General features: G+C 39.4%; 1 protein-coding gene across 1 annotated transcript in view; it reads right to left on the bottom strand.

Annotated features, from left to right (window-relative positions):
- Nucleotides 1-2,899, bottom strand: part of LOC137966249 (transcription factor RF2b-like) — a 30,501-nt gene extending 27,602 nt beyond the window's left edge. Inside the window, exon 1 of the mRNA XM_068812816.1 lies at nt 2,313-2,899. Coding sequence (XP_068668917.1) covers nt 2,313-2,815 — 503 coding nt within the window. The 5' untranslated portion in view covers nt 2,816-2,899. The remainder of the gene's footprint in view (nt 1-2,312) is intronic.
- Nucleotides 2,900-17,665: the final 14,766 nt, after the last annotated feature.

A 17,665-nucleotide genomic window follows, 5' to 3' on the forward strand; every position in this document is an offset into this window, starting at 1 on the left:
TCCATCTTCTTCTCCTTTTACATCTCAAATAATTGTCCGCTCTGATACCATGAATCACAGTAGAAGAGGATTAAGACGTGAGAAGAAGAATAAGAGTTGTGGAAAGAAGGTTTTAGGAAGAGAAGAGGAAGAGTGACGAATTTGGAGAAAAGAGGAGGAAGATTAGGGTAATGCACTTGTCCAAACACTCCCCCTGAGCCTAAATTTATAAATGAATAAGATTAAAATATTACAATAATACCCCTAAAACTTAAACTAATTACATCAATGTCATATTTATGAGATGACTCTTTATTTATTATAATACCATCACTTTTGTGGGCCTATGGGCCTTCTTCTTGGTCTGTAGGCCTTGAGCCCATCTTCCACCTCTCTTGGATGTGTGAGCGTTCCTTGGTCTTGTGGGTTTGTGCCTATCTTCTAACACACTTGGACGTGTAGGCCTTCCTTGGTCGTGTAAGTTTGGGCCCATCTTCCAACAGGGATCAGGAACAACTACACTTGCTTCATCGGGAAGGAAAAGAAAAAAACTACATATGCACTCCTCCCCTCAGATTGCTCAAGCTCAATTTCTTATGTTAGTTCTAGAGCCAACCCAAGCCCAGATGGTCAAAGTGGTATTTCTAGGAACTCAGAGGGAGTTGCCATCCACACTTATTCCAGTTCCCTAGGTATCATTGCTAAGTGGAAACTAAGTTCATGGTTCTTCACTTAGCTGTGAGATTTCTTGAAGAATCGCTTTCCAGAATCCAAATCCTCAGAGGTTGAGGTAATGTCATGGATGATTGGCACAAGATTAATTTGGATCCTTGACAAGATTTTGGCACATCTTCAAAGAAATTCAAGAAATTGTCAAGGGCTTCGCTATTTGATGCTCCCAAACCCATTCCACCAAACTGTCTAATCAATAGATTAGATAGGCAAGGGTGGATTTCTAACTCCTCATTGAGCAGTGTCTCCACACTTCTCATGGCCACGTAACCTTCCTCTCTCAGCCCAAGGTCCAAGTTTTAGCTCTCTGTACTTTTTGTGTCTGTTTCACTAAGCTCTCCATCATTTGGAAAGACAAAACAATTACCAGTTCTCATGGTCATTGCAGCAAACCATATCTATAAGTATTGCATGAAATAATCTACTGAAAGTGCCACCTCCTAAAACTTTAGCACTATTTTATGGTTTCTGAAGCAAGCTACATTAATTTCAAGCTCCGCATTATTGTAGCAAGGGTGCCCTAGACTGCGTATACTTGAGACATAAGGTTCTTACCAGACTGCCATTTAATTGAAAAATAGGTAGTTCATTTCATTTCACCAAGAACTACTCAAGGAAAGCAAAGATTCACATCCAATGCACAAGCTAAAGAGAAAAGGAAAAGATAACAAACCCCATAAATGCTAAACAATATCAGAACAAAGAACAATCCCCATATCCTCATTGCAACTTTAAGAGTTGCATTCAACAAAGGACTCCTCCAGAGAAAAGATTTTGTGCTACAAGGTTAACCAGGCAACTGAGCACACTAACAGAACAAGTATTTGTATGTTAGAGCACAATTCCATTTTGAGCACAGTATAGTGAATCATTGCTGAACTGTGTTCATATGTTGTTATACCGGACATTTTTTTAAAAGCATAAAGGATATCTCTTCACACAATAAGATTCTGAGTGTCTTATCGTTAGTCTCTTTTATATGCCAAAGAGAGCAGAGGCACAATTTCTTGCATACAAAATGACAGAAAAAAATAGGCGGAGCTGAAGAGGATCTCAAGCCTTGATGTTAGTTTCCCATCCGTTTCACTTCCTAGCAATGTGTTTTACCTTTTAAGTTAGATTAGCATGCCAATAAACCTATCCAGTAACTCTACCAGGCTAGGGGAAAACCTGTTGTCAAAACATCAAAGATTAAACATAATGTCATCTCATGTCAGCATGCTAAGTTATTTCTCGCTTTACACATGGACAGAAGCTGCGAGTAAATACTTGAAGAAGGGAGACGTGCTACTGGAGGTACAGGGAGGAGGTTTCATTTAGGAAGCCCCAAAATAGTTGGGATGATTCTCGTAATGATGTTTCAGAACAAAGTTCGCGAATTTTTCTTTCAGAGAACCCAAGTTCGCAAATGATACTTATCATGTCACCAAAGACAAACTTAAATTGCCAAAACAGCTATGAAATGGAAAAAAAAATCCATTAGAAGCCAATTCAACTAGGCGATAAGCGAAGAAAAGACAAATGACTACCCGTTTCAAGGCGACTATGGATTTAATTTCAGGAAAAAAAAACTACATTAAAATAAATAAACATTCACTGACCTCTTTGCGCGCTTTGGATCAATGGCAGCGAGCTCGGCGAGCTTATCAGATGCCATTGCCTTCTTTGCATCGGCAATTTCACCGAAAACACTCCCTCCTTTCGGCGTTGTCATCGACCCATCCACGGAATTACTATGGCGATGCCTCGGCCTAACCGGAGGCGATTTCTCGTCGCTCTTCGCAGGCGTTGGCCCACCATTCAGGCTCCCCTGCCCCACAGAATCCTCCATTTTCGAATCCAAATTCTCCATATCCATATAGGTGCAAAAAAAGTCGTCCTCGGATCCGATCTCGTCAAGGTTGGAGGAGGAGGACCCGTTGGCCGGTCCAAAAGGATCGGCGGCAAGATCGATGTCGTCGGGTATCCGAAAAGCCACCTCGGAATGTGCCCTTCGGTGATGGGTAGATCGAAAAGGGTGAGGATTCGCGTTAGGGAGATTAGAGACAGGAGGCTTTGGTGCAATTGGATTGGAGATCGGAGGGTCCGAGTCCGGCATTTGCATTTTTTCCCACAGCTTTCTTTTTCGTCGCCTCGTTCTTCCCCTATATTCTCTCTCTTCCCTTCTCCGTCAATGTCAAAGAGAAGGCAATAGCAGCGAGAGAGGAAGGAAGTGAGGGAAAAAAAACACCTCCCGTCCCGACAAAGAAAATTTATGTCTTTGGACACGAGAAAAGAATTTCGTCTCCTTTGAGTCCAGGATCCCGTTCGGGCCCACTGAATGGCATTTGGTAATTTCATCTATCCCCTCACTTCTTTGTAAAGATCGCTGGGACCCACAAAACATATCAAAACACGTGGAGAGATGCCGACGATTGGCATGTCGGCCGGCTAAAAGCTTTTTCAGTGAGAAGCATACGGGGGCTAGATTCCAGCGTGTTGGGACCCACAGATAAAGCGCCACTTGGCAATGAAAAGGTCGCACGCACGTGATCGGCACGGGACCACAAATTGAGAAGTCAAGTTTCGCGGCAATGGCGACCCATAAACCAAACTTCACTGCAACAAAAACCTACTCCTTGTCGTTGTTAGAAGACCATTGGATTGCTGAATATTAGAGAGAGAGAGAGAAGGAGATTACATGGGAGGTAGATAGATGGGAAAGCTAGTTTTGGGAACCCTGGGAGGTTAAAAGAAGGTGATGTGGGGGAGATTTTTGGGGTAAACGGGAGGGTTGGCATGGGTTAGGCTTGGCTAGTGGGAGAATGGGCAATAGTGCCCGTGAGAAGGCTTGCATGGGTGTGGTGTGGGTGGGGATTAGCATATGGGTTGGTGAGGGGGCTAAGAGTCGTGTGAAGGCTTGTGAAGGGTATTGGGTTGTGATTTGGTAACAAGGGTTTTGTTTATTAGGGCTGACATGAGGTTTTGTGAAGGGTGTTGTGAGGCTTCCATCCGAGTGGCACAGGGTTATGAGAAATTTGAGAGATCATAGTCAACAATCATGGTCTGAGCTCATGTTATTATGGTTGTTCGGTCTTTAATGTCTCATGAGCAACTCTCAAAAGTAGCCAATGTCCAAAGCTTGGATAGAGTCTTTGATGTTATAGGTGAAGAAGGAGAGCAAAAAGGCAAAGTTTCAATATCAGAATTGTGTTTTGACCTCTTCAGTTGTCATGCAACAAGTTCTTATCTTAACCTTTGTTTCTTCTAATACTAGTATCTTTTTATAAAAAATTAAATAACAATATACTTGTTTAAACAATTAGACATATCGAGTTTGTTGAATTTCTAAAAAAAAAAAAAAAAATTCATTGACTTGATTATAATTGAGAACCTCTTTTATAATAGAAGAAACAAGTATAATCTAATTACAAATAAACTACTCATGTGCTAGTTACACTCAAAGTCTAACTCTTAAAGATAAGCCTTGAAATAACTCAACATAAATAGAAGATTAACATAACTAAAATACCTTTAAACTTAGATTCTTTTAGGAAATTTTTTTCCATGAGATTCTTCTTAGACTCCTCCAAATTAATTCTAACTATGTGAGACTTTTTGTTATAAGAGTTATGTAAGACTCTTTCATACTTTTTTTTTCAACACTCCCCCTCAGGCTAGAGTTTATAACTTCAGTTTACACTAAAAAAAAATTATGGTCTTCAAAAGGAATTCCTTATATGGTATTCCCCTTGGCATAGATATCTTGATCACATAAAATTTGATCACCACGATACGAGGAATTCTTCATTATAGAATGTACTTCTTCTAATGATAGTAATACCCATACTCATATTTTGGAAGTAAGTGCAACCATTGTTGTACTCAAGTTTTAAATGAAATTCTAGCACATAAGAAAATAATCGAAAGGTGGCATAACCACTACAACACACTCAAATTCTTATGCGTACAAAAATAAGAAGGCATCACCAAATTAATATAGGAATGAAGGTGACCATACTTGATTCAGCTTATAAAATCCTTTATACTTCTTCTATTCTTCCCCTCAATGTGGGAGGTATCGACATGATCCTATCAACCTAGGTTGGCTCCCATCCATATTTTGATGATAGTAAAACTTAATTGAGATAATGATTTTAAATTAACGCAACAACAACACTCTCATTGGTAATAATCATGGTAATCTTGAGACCTGTGTAATCATAAAATATCAATACCAAACTATATAACAAACACATAAAAATTAAAAACTCATTGATACCAAAAGTAAAATTCACATATGAAACTAAAAATTCATATATAACATTAAATTAGTCATTCTCATTGTCAACAAGAGAAATCAAACATAAAATTCAATTACAAAAATCAATAATATTTAACATGGTTTCTTCCTATTACATCATACTATTACATCCTCCGAATTCTGCGTTCTTTATTTAGAAACTTCAAAATCTCCTTCCTTTTCCCAATGTCATATCGTACAAATAACACTTTCTTTTCATTTGTATCCAACAAAGAAGGAGCATGGTGGCAAAGATTTGTGTCCAAATCAAGAATTTCTTGAATTGCATCAACTCATTTTTTTGCTTCAAAATTATTTCCAACTTATGCTAATTTTTTAATTGTAGTAGAAAGTTGTTCAATACTGGCCACCATTACTTCATCCCTCTCCCCCATTACTTGAGCTCGACATTTACGCTTACTCAACAAATGAATTTTATGGCCTCGGCTATGGCTACTAGTTGAGCCACCTCCACCACTTGATTCGTGTTTGTTCAGTCCTTAAATCCATTAAACAGTCATATCCTATTTGCACTTCATCTTGCTCATTATGATTAACTTTTGTCGTTTCATTTGTTTCACTTCCACCTCATGCCATAATAGCAAAACTTCCAGTTGCTAAATTTTCTCCAACCACGGTATTAAGGAGTTCATAGTTGCGAAAACTTTGATGCCTAAAGTGCTCAACATCTTTGTTTTTCTACAAAACGAAAAGTACAAAATAAAATTTAACAAAAATATCATCTAAAGTATGTTATGCAATAAACCGTAGTACATAACACATTACCTAAATAAACTCTTCCCAAATATGTGTAGGCACTTTCACTAGCTTACTTTCATGGTCCCAAGCCAACCCCACTTGATGATTGCAATGCTCCATCCTTCTATATTATTTTTTTCCATTTTTTTTTACAATTGATAACATTATCTTTCGTCTTTTCTCTTCTTGTTATATCTTTGAATTCTTGTAGCACTCCAGGCCATGGATCACTCCTCCATTGGCCATTTCTTAACTTGGATCCTTTATGGACCTCCTCTGACAAGATAGTAAGCATAGTCATATCATCACGAGGAGTTCATGTTTCATATGGTCACTGTTGTCGTTAAGCACTTCCTTCAGACATTTATAAGATAACATACAATGAATTTTATTAAACTCATTTTTTAAAAATATTAAACACATTGCTATTAAAAAAAATATAAAAACTCATCACATTTTGATCGTTGTATAAAATTCCTCCTCTCAAATCATCTTATATCTACCAAAAAGACAGCCCACAATGGAAAAAAATTAAATTCTCTTCTTAACTTTCACCTCTTGCGCCTCTTCTCTCACAAATTTGTCTTTTTGGCTCTCGTTTCCCATCCCCCATATCCCATCTTCCACCCACTTCTCATTTTCTATTTGCCTACATGATTGTGGAGACAAGGCCAAAAAGCCAAGAGATAACTCTGCACTTCTTGTCTTTCACCTCTGGTGCCTCTTCTCTCGCAAATCTATCATTTTAGCTCCCATCTTCCACCCACATGCTATTGCTCCTCTATCAAAACCAGTAAGATTGTACGACACAAGAAGTACCTAATTTATGGTCCCAAGACACAATTAAAGATGATTAATGCATGGACAAAGTGGGAAAGGTATATAAAATCATATCCATCAATGTCATCCAAATTGCTTCACAAAGCCTCACAAAAGATATATCAATTGAAAAAATGAACTACTTATTGCTTGCGACTTCTTATTGCTCTTGATAACAACCTTCAAAATTTTCAAATGTCTCTTGGTGATAGTCTATTTCCCTCACGAAAACTCAAATCGAACAACTGATAAAAAAATTAGAGCAAAAAACTATTAAGAATAACAAAAGTCAAAAACACATACATAAAAATAAGAAAAATGAACAAAATTTGTTCACTTCTAAAATAGAAAATAAAAATTATCATACTCATATCAAACTAGTGGCTCAAAGCATCATTTTCCCCATGTAATTCAATCATACTCATATCAAATGGAAGAGTATGGGCACATCTAAAGCAATACAAGATCCCAACTGAACAAACACTCGAAGCGTAATTAGAATATTCTGACTCTTCTTAGATGAATTGGTAGTTCTATCGAAGAAACAATTAAAGCTTTGGTTTGAATGCTCCTGTAAGCAATTGCAAAAGACAAAAATTAGAATTCAATAGGGAAAGATAGTTTGTTATGTGAAAATATTTACGGAGAAGACTTGATAGGACAACATTAGCCTCATAACTTTCATTTCAAAAAAGACTTTTATATACACCAGCAATCCAGTAAATTCACTCTAAAATTTGATTCTAAGGACAAATTTGGAGAATTGAAGCAATCTAGAAGCAAAAGAAAATACTTGTTTTCTTACCTATTTATTTGCCAAATTACTTTTCAGGAATTAATCTAAAAACTCATATGCTTGTCTCCTTTATGACTTTGTAGGATAAGAGAAATTAGAGTTAAAAAAAATTCATATGCAAGAAAATCATGGTCCAATAAAAAATAAAAATCTAGACATACTTTTTTTTCCTATGATTTTATTTTTACACAGATACATGTAGAAAAGTCATATGTACCATTATCAAACGTATAAGTATACATAAGCTATTAATTTTCTTGAATCAGTCACAAATTATACATAAAAATATGTACTTGTTTTTATTCCACTTCACTGTTTACTATTAACAGTTGAAGCCAAAAACCTTAAAAAATTAGTTTAAAATATCTTGCCTGGTATCAAATGCCAAGATGCGATTGTTCAAGTAATTTGGTGGTTCACCTAAAACTAGGAATCAAACATGAGTGAAAGTACGATATTGTGGCTTATCCAAAGCTTACATTATTGCATGTATAGATTTAACCAAGGCACCATCTATTAATGCAATAAAAAAATGCCTAATGGGAGAGGGTGTGATAGCGGGACTAATTGCTTGGCTACAAAAAAATGTATAGATAACAGTGGAAAGGCCTCCTTTGTCATCTTTGTTGATTCGGAACTAATTATTCTTCTTGTGATTAGGAAAGGCATATTAGCTTATTGTGCATATTCATCTTCCGTCCAACGAATTGGTGATGATGCAATGAAAATGACTTTGATGAGCTACTTTTGTTTGTTAAAGTATTAGGAGTTAGAAAAGATGAAGTTTTGTTCAGATTCCTAGAAAATATTGTTGTCACCTCTTGAAATTGAGTTGAAACTTCAAACTTTATTCTTTTTATGTTGTTTTGATGGTTTAAACTTCTTTCTTGGTCCAAATGGAAAGTTATTTAAAGAACTAAACAAAACCCTGCAATAAAAAGGGTGGATAGGTTGTGAATTGGTAAAAAGTAAAAGCATATCATTTTCATATTCAAGCAGGGGCCTCTCATCTTAATAAATGATGAGAAAGGTCCCCCACAAGTTGCTTCTACCTCTTTACATTTGAGGCCACCCTCCCCTTATTTGGATGTTGTAGTCAATTTGTACAACTTGTAAATTAAGAGTTTCAAACTTTTGACAAAGGATGACCAGTAATAGATGCATGGAGTATTATCAATCACCGTAGTGTTTCTCAATATTTGAAAGTAAAATATTACCAAAGAATATACAAATACCCCTCTTTATACATGCCTTGTAATTGCTAGGTTTGCATGGTCTATCTAGTATAGTACCCATAAGGAAAATGCTTCATTGAAAGTAATTACTAATTCTTTACAACTAGTAATGGGTAATGGGTTCTTACTACTGCAACTTTTGTTTTGCCCCTCATCACCTCATCTATCAATGCATGCCTTTTTGCTTTGAGCTATTAACAACATTGGGAAAAAAAATTTTAATGCATATATAGCTTTTGGTTTGAGTTTGAGGTCAACAAAATCTAAGAGGTTTTATACCCATTTTACTAAAACAACATGGCAAGTGATTATTAGCAGCAAACCAATGCTCCTTTCTTGCTCTTCTTTTCCCTTTGGGCTTGATCTTTGCCATTGTTTGTTATAGGTTGTCTAGCTAGTTAATTACCATTAAATATTTCATAAAAAGGAGCCTATTTTTTCTTTTATCAAAACATGACTAGTTTGTAATTAAGCTCAAAGCTCCTCTAGAAATCCCCCCCTTGTTTCATCAATAAAAGGGTAAGAAGTTAATTTAGGGGAGATCAATAAACATTTCTAATTAGCCTGGTGAACATGATTACTGATGCAATTTATAATGTATATTAATGTGAGATATAGCACCCCAAATTTGAGTGAATTTTGATGAATCCATGTTGGTTCCAAGATGTAGATGACAAAAGAGGAGTAAGTAGCACTAATAACAGTAAAAATATTTACAGGTGGAGGGTGTTTTGAAGGGAAACTAGTACAAATATGGTGGAAAGACTCGTATTTAATGACAATAATTCACTATGATGTTGAAGTAGTTTACAAGAGAAATCGCATAGACACTCAAATGTTTTTCTCTAACCTCTCAACTCATGATAGTCAATCACGTTAATGACGGCACCCCTAAATACTAGGTGAAAACTAGGGCAACCAAAATATAAATATAAAATCCCCAAACTACCCTTAATGAAACAACAATTAATATATCGTTGGGGCTCCAACCACCACAGTGACCTTACTGCGAAGGTGGATCCGCGTGTTGAATCTACGAAAGGTGTTAATTAGACTCCACAACTTAACACAAAGTACAGACGAGGTGCAATTTTTGGAGGGGAGTGAGAGAAATTGATTGAAGATGGGGAAAACACGAATCTGAATGGGTTGATAAAGATAATGTCACAGAAGAAGAGGAAAATCGGGGGAGAGGAGAGTCAGGGGGAGAGTGAGAGGGAGGGAATGGATGGACTGAGGGTGGTTGATGAAGATCATAGAAGAGGGGGGACATTGGGGGAGAGGAGAGGGAGAAGGAGGGAATGGAGAGGAGAGGGAAGAGAAGGAGAGAGTATAACTTATAGATCAAGGATGGAAGAGAACATTGAGAGGAGTAGAGAGTGTTTGAAGAGGTAGACGGCGTCACATGTGGCTATGCGCAAGAATGAATTAGATCTAATAGAGAACCTGATTTTTTCCAGCTAGTAATTTATTTACATTTGTAAGATTTCCTGGTAGATATAGATTTCTTGGGGAATGGGGCACTACCAAGAAATGATTTTCTTGTTTTTCCTGGAAAAAGCACTAATTGGACCTAGACTTGGACATTGCCTGTCATTTTAGTGTCCAAACAAAAAGGAAAAAAAAACTAAGGAAAAGAGAAAAAAATAAGGAAGGAAGTGAAGAAGAAAAAAATGAAAGAGAGGCTACCAGTTGTACAAACACAAGCAAGAGGGGAAAGAACAAAACAGAGGAACATACCCGTTATTAGGGGTGGCATCGAAAATGAGCCAAGCCCAACCTACCTATGTTTGAGCCGAGTTTGATTTAAATATTTCGAACCCGAGCTCGAGCCCAATGATTTTAACCGAGCTCGAGCTCTCAGTTCAAGCTTCCACCTAGATTTAAAACTTTGCATAAAATACATGTCAAATAAATTATATATAAAATTATCTATACACTCTACATAAAATTATTCATAAAAGCTACATAATTATGCATAAATTTTATTCAATAATTAAATATATAAACATCATTGAAATATCAATATCAATTTGCAATTATCAATATCAATATCAATATTAAATGGTTGATGTCTCCTCTGTAATCGAGAGATTGAAACACGAGGCGATTAAGCTATAGTCTACAGATATCTAGCAGTGTTGACTGCTGAGGATTGACAAATCGTTTGGCAAACAGTTAAAACGGCCAACAAAATAATACGATGGAAAAACAAAAAAATTAACTGAACGGTAAGGGCTAAAAACAGAAAAATCAATAGTAGTGTGAGAGTCATTACCTCTAAGAAATGAGTAGGAAGAATCTCATAAAACAATATGAGGCATTCGTCCATAGCAGTTTTAATGCGAGATCGAAGATAAATGATGGAATACAAAAGATAAAAAAAAAAATCAATGTTAGTCTGTTACGTCGGTGACGAAAAAAAAAACCAGAAGATTAGGATTAAAAGAGAGGCAAATAGGGACATAAGAGAGACAAGGGATGAAGACAAGTGGTTGGTCTTGGAAGGTGTTGGATGGTTATCGAACCCGATCAGTTTTCTTCCCCTTGCTTGCCTTCTTGTCCATCTCTAAACCCAGATAATTAAATGCCAAACACTAAGTCGACTGAGAATATCCTTTTGTACCTGTTTCGCTCATTTGGTTTCGTGGATTCCTTTTGTCCACTTTACTCAAGGCAAGGAGAATCTCGCCTTCTGAGCTTCTCTCCAGCTCCTGCCTTTTCCCCTTTAATAATATCCCTTGACCGTTGATCGATATCCACTAGGACCATTGATGAAAATTACAGTAATTTTCGGTGTACATTGATGAAAATATTAAATGACATAAATTCCCACCTTCCATCTCCTTTTTTACCAAATTCTCTTCGTCAAGCAAAAAACTTTCCCTTTGCAACTTTCATCTCTTTTCTTTCTTCTATGCATGTTGTTCTGTTTGTTCTCGTTTCATCATTACTTTCCTAATTTCTTCAAATGGGGTGCGTTCATAGCAACTATAATGAGTCAAATGAAGTGGAGATGGGGGAGGAGGCTCTAAAAACTCAAGTGGATTGTGCGACTGATGAAAAGAAAATGTTATGGGGTTTGAGCTTGATGATTCTTTTGGATTTAACCTGAAAGCAAAAGAAGAAGGAGGGTGAGAACAACTACGTGTGGCTACTGGCGGACTCTACTCTAGCAATTGCAGACATCGTGGAGCCAGAATCTCAAGAACTTACCTTTGTTCTGTCGGCGAGGAAGAAGTTCGGAGGAAAAATCTTAGAGGAAGAAATTGCAGAAGAGTAAGAAATCAGAGACTGAGAGTAAGAAATCGAAGAGGGAGAATGAGAAATAAGAAGACGAAAGCCCAATCAAAGTTGTCGAACACCGTTCCCCCTGATTCTAGAGAGAACGAAAGACGAAGAGTTTCCACTCAAACTTAAAGAGTCAAAGACCACCCGCCTCCCAAACCCTCGTTAAGTTAACAAGTTGGCTCGCAAGCTTTCGAATCGAACCATGGTTTGATCGAGCTTAATGTTAACTTAAACGAGCCTTATCTAGATCTCGAACTCGGTTCGAGATCCAGATAAATTGAATCGAACAGAGCCGAGCTCGCGAACCAACTCGGTTCAATGTCACCCCTATCCGTTATATTTATCAAGGAGAAAGTTTACATCAAAGCCGTTGATGAGAGAGCTTCAAATGAGGATTTGAAAAGAGGTTGGACAAGCAGAAAGTCTTTTGACTTCAAAAGACGAGAGACCCTTGAGTAGCGAAGTTGTCTAATTACTTTCTAATGTTTGAATTGGCTCAAACTAATTGACCACGCATAAGGGCACAAAAGAGGTAAGGGCACCAGACCAACTCCATATATAGAAGTAAAAGTGGCTGCAAGTAGGGGTGGCATCGAGCCGAGCCGAGCCCGAACCTGCTTATGTTTGAGTTGAGCTTGATTTAAATATTTCGAGCCGATCTTCGAGCCGAGCTTCGAGCTAAGCCTCGTCTTGAGCCTAAAATTGTTATCGAGCTCGAGCCCAAAAATTTTAACCGAGTTCGAGCCAAGCTCAAGCTTCAACATACATTTAAAACTTTTAAAAAAATATATATCAAATAAATTGTATATAAAATTATGCATACATTTTACATAAAATTGGGCATTACCTATATATATAATACATGTATAAGATTGGGCATGACCTCGACTTAAAATTGAGCATAATCTATGTATATAATACCTGTATAAAATTTGGCATGACCTCTACTTAAAATTTGGGTATAATCTGTATACATAATACTTGCAAAAACACTCCATAAAATTGTCTATACATTCCATATATACTCTATGAAATTGTTTATACACTCCATAAAATAGTCTTAACACTCCATACACTGCATAACATTATGAATAAACTTCATACAATAATCAAAAACAACAAAATTAAATGAAATATCACTATCAATTTACAATCACCCAAATAAAAACTATAAATCCATTATAAATTTACAAACTATAGTTGTTTATCTTCATGCTAGAAAATAATATACATCCATGCATGAGCAAAATCTCCACCTATGCTAAAAGTATTATATCATCAACTGTCAAATATTTATTCAAATTTTTTCTATACGGTTTTCTAGCCCATCTTGGCAAAAAAAATCTTACTTAGAAAATTATATGATTTTTTAACAAGAATTTCTAATTAGAAAAATATTTTCAAAAAACATGAGGCACTAATGGTCCCTATATTTCTACTAAAAATGTATTTTCAATATTTATTGAAAAAACCACTAATAGTCTCTACGTAATTCTACTAAAATGTCTTTTCAATTTCAGCCATGAGGTTTTTTTTATTTGTTTATGATTTCGCACGGGGCGGGGGGCGGAGTTTCTCTGGTTCGCTGTGATGACGGGGAGCGAAGGCACGGCGCCGGTGAGGAGCTATCGACGCCGACAGAGGCGGCCAAACGGTAGGAGCAGGGGCTCAGCTTTCCACACACCCCCTCTTGCTCCCAATCTCCCACTCCCAATCCTGCGACTCACTCGTTAACGAGCCGAACCTTGATTCGGTCGAGCTCAGCTCGTTAACTCAAACGAACTCGAGCTCGAGAGAAACCGAACTCGAGCCAGCTCGGTTTGAAGCCACCCCTAGCTGCAAGTTCTCTCTCCAACTAAACACATGTGTAACTTCTCTAAACATTATTAGTATTGGGGGGGGGGGGGGGGGGGGGGGGGGTCCCACCTTAGGAAACTATAACTATTCTCTGGTTCGCCGAGACGACCAGGAGCGAAGGCGTAGTGCCGGTGAGGAGCTATCGACACCGACAGAGGCGGCAAGAATCCCCCCCACCCCCCACTCCTGTTCCCAATCCCCCGCTCCTGATCCTGCAACTCACCCGTTAACGAGCCGAACCTTGATTCGGTGGAGCTCGGTTCGTTAACTCAAACGAGCCTGTTTCGGATCTCGAGCTCAAGAGAAACCGAATCAAACCAAGCCGAACTCGAGCCGGCTTGGTTCAAAGCCACTCCTAGCTGCAAGTTCTCTCTCCAACTAAACACATGTGTAACTTCTCTAAGCTCCAGATCCCGTTAACGAGCCGAACCTTGATTCGGTCGAGCTCGGCTCGTTAACTCAAACGAGCCTATTTCGGATCTCGAGCTAGAGAGAAACTGAATCGAACATAGCCGAACTCGAGCCGGCTCGGTTCGAAGCCACCCCTAGCTGCAAGTTCTCTATCCAACTAAACACGTGTAACTTCTCTAAACATTATTAGTATTAGGGGGAGGGGGGTTCCCACCTTAGGAAACTATAACTATTTTCTGGTTCGCCGAGATGACGGGGAGCGAAGGCGCGATGCCGGTGAGGAGCTATCAACGCCGACAGAGGCGGCTAGACGGCAGGGGCAGGGGCTCAGCTTTCCACCCCCCGCTGCTCCCGATCCTGCGACTCACCCGTTAACGAGCCGAACCTTGATTCGGTCGAGCTCGGCTCGTTAACTCAAACGAGCCTATTTCGGATCTCGAGCTCAAGAGAAACTGAGCCGAACTCGAGCCAGCTCGGTTCGAAGCCACTCCTAGCTGCAAGTTCTCTCTCCAGCTAAACACATGTGTAACTTCTCTAAACATTATTAGTATTGGGGGGGGGGGGGGGGTTCTCTCCTTAGAAAACTATAACTATTCTCTGGTTCGCCAAGACGACGGGGAGTGAAGGTGCGACACCAGTGAGGAGCTATCGACGCCGACAGAGGCGACCAAACGGCAGGTGCAGGGGCTCAGCTTTCCACACCCCCCTCCTGCTCCCAATCCCCCGCTCTCGATCCTGCGACTCACCCGTTAACGAGCCGAACCTTGATTTAGTCGAGTTCGGCTCGTTAACTCAAACGAGCCTATTTCGGATCTCGAGCTCAAGAGAAACGAAGCCGAACTCGAGCCAGCTCGGTTCGAAGCCACTCCTAGCTGCAAGTTCTCTCTCCAACTAAACACATGTGTAACTTCTCTAAACATTATTAGTATTGGGGGGGGGGGGGGGGGGGGGGGGGGGGCGGGGGGTTCTGTCCTTAGAAAACTATAACTATTCTCTGGTTCGCCAAGACGACGGGGAGTGAAGGTGCGACACCAGTGAGGAGCTATCGACGCCGACAGAGGCGACCAAACGGCAGGTGCAGGGGCTCAGCTTTCCACACCCCCCTCCTACTCCCAATCCCCCGCTCTCGATCCTGCGACTCACCCGTTAACGAGCCGAACCTTGATTTAGTCGAGTTCGGCTCGTTAACTCAAACGAGCCTATTTCGGATCTCGAGCTTGAGAGAAACCGAATCGAACCAAGCCGGCTCGGTTCGAATCCACCCCTAGCTGCAAGTTCTCTCTCCAACTAAACACGTGTAAGGGGGGGGGGAGGGTTCTCTCCTTAGGAAACTATAACTATTCTCTGGTTCGTCGAGACGACGGGTAGCGAAGGCGCAACACCAGTGAGGAGCTATTGACGCCAACAGAAGCGCCCAAACAGCTGGCGCAGGGCCTCAACTTTCCACACCCCCCTCCTGCTCCTAATCCCCCGCTCCCGATCCTGCGACTCACCCGTTAACGAGCTGAACCTTGATTCGGTCGAGTTCGACTTGTTAACTCCAACGAGCCTATTTCGGATCTCGAACTCGAGAGAAACCAAATCGAATCGAGCCGAACTCAAGCCGGCTCAGTTCGAATCTACCCTTAGCTGCAAGTTCTCTCTCCAACTAAACACATGTGTAACTTCTCTAAACATTATTAGTATTATTATAATTTATATATATTATATTATGTCTACTATAGTTAATTTGGTAAAAAAAATTAACTATTTTTTTATATCTTTATATGTCTTATGAGCAACATTGGCCATACATGTTCGTGGGAGACCCAATTAGCTGCAAACACCTTTGCGTTCTTCCTCATCAACCTGCGCCCACGAAACCCTTACCTCCTAATCATGAGAAAAACCGCCACGCCGCTCGTGTTGTGTTTTAAGTGTGGTCATCATTTGCGCGTATCTTCCGCAGATTGTTGTGTACACGCCTGTCCCCGGCCCCACTAGCCAACAAGTTCCTAAAGCCAGCACCACTCCCCTTGTCTATCAATCCCCTAACCCTTTCTCGGGTCCACTTGAAATTGCTTTTTCTCGCTTAAACCAGCTTGTTATGTGTTGAGACGTGATTGGCCAAAAGAGCGGGTCCCGCCAGCACGATGGAACATAAACAAGACAGTTAAAACCTTCACGCCGCCATTGAAATGACCAACAAAACGCTGTGGCTCAAGTCTTAACCCCAGATTCTGCTTATGGTCCTCTTTACTCCCCACGTGCCGGCACATGTGTGGGCCGCACAAACAAGTGGTCATGTGAGGAGATTTCGTAGAGATTAAATTCTTCCCCAACTCCAAATTTCAAATCACACCACAAATGGCTCACAGCTTTTTAACCTTTAAACAAAGCACTAAATCTAATTAGTGATTAATCGCAATACCCTTTAAATGGGTTGATCTTGACCGTTGGTGTTCCGATCTTGATCGTTGGTGTTTTGATGGAGGTTTGGTATTCTCATAAAGTTGTTTGAACCCCTTGGAAAAGAAAATAAAATAAAATTTTGACCGTTATTATTCCAAAAAATAATTAGTAAAAAAAAAAATAATAATGATTAATTTTTTTTCTAGGGTTCTAAACAAACTCTAATCGTTGGAGGTTGAGGTGGGAGAGGGATTTGGTGCCGGGAATAAGCATTTCTTTTTGGTTTCTTCAATCAGTGTAAATGATGATTTGGTAGGGATCAGGTGCCATAATAAAAATTCTTTTTTTCTTTTTTCCAACGAAAAGCCACTGCCCTTCACTTTCCACCCTTGTCATGTGTATTTTTCGGTCTCTTCAACCTCTAAGCATTAAAAATTTGATTCAAGATTGTGGTTAGCGTACTGTAGACCTTCTTCTTCTTTGGCAAGAAAAAAATCTTCCATGGTAGCAGGAGATCAAAACAGAGGAGGGGAAAGCAATTAGCTGTTTTGAGGTTGAAATCTCGCATTCTTTTGATCTTTTCTGTCTTTGTTCTTGGCTTGATCTTATCTGTTTTTGTTCTTGGTGGGGAGAATGCAACCCACTTCCTTATCTTCCTTATCTTCACGAGCTAGCTAGAAGATGCTTCTTTAAGGTCCCTATCTACCCGGAATCCCCAGAAAATTAACAGTTCTAAGACCCTTCCCTGCCTTTACTTAAAAAATTTCAGCAAGAGCCCGGCCAAAAGAGGCGAAAGAAAAACACAAAATTCTCCTCTTACATTTCCCTTCTTCTTCTTCTTCTTCTTCCTCTTCTGTTCGATCATCGGACCATTCTTCTTCCAAGTCCAGCACGGCAGGTAATAATTCTCTTACAGTGAAATTCAGTTGCCGAGAGACTTGGTTAGTTCACTCTTCCTGCAAATCAACTATACCAAGACAGCTGATTGACCTCCATGAAGTGGCTGTTCATCATTCATGGGGTGCAATGAAATCTTAGTTACATAATCTGGGTGGGTTTCTTGATTGCTTCACGGAAGAGTAACAAAAATTCGGAACGTAATCAGTCAGAGCT

The sequence above is a fragment of the Aristolochia californica genome, unplaced genomic scaffold (genome assembly GCF_029961685.1).
Source record: "Aristolochia californica isolate CCGP_79_NKW_82.1479 unplaced genomic scaffold, dmAriCali1.0.hap1 SCAF_5, whole genome shotgun sequence".
Classification (NCBI taxonomy): domain Eukaryota; kingdom Viridiplantae; phylum Streptophyta; class Magnoliopsida; order Piperales; family Aristolochiaceae; genus Aristolochia; species Aristolochia californica.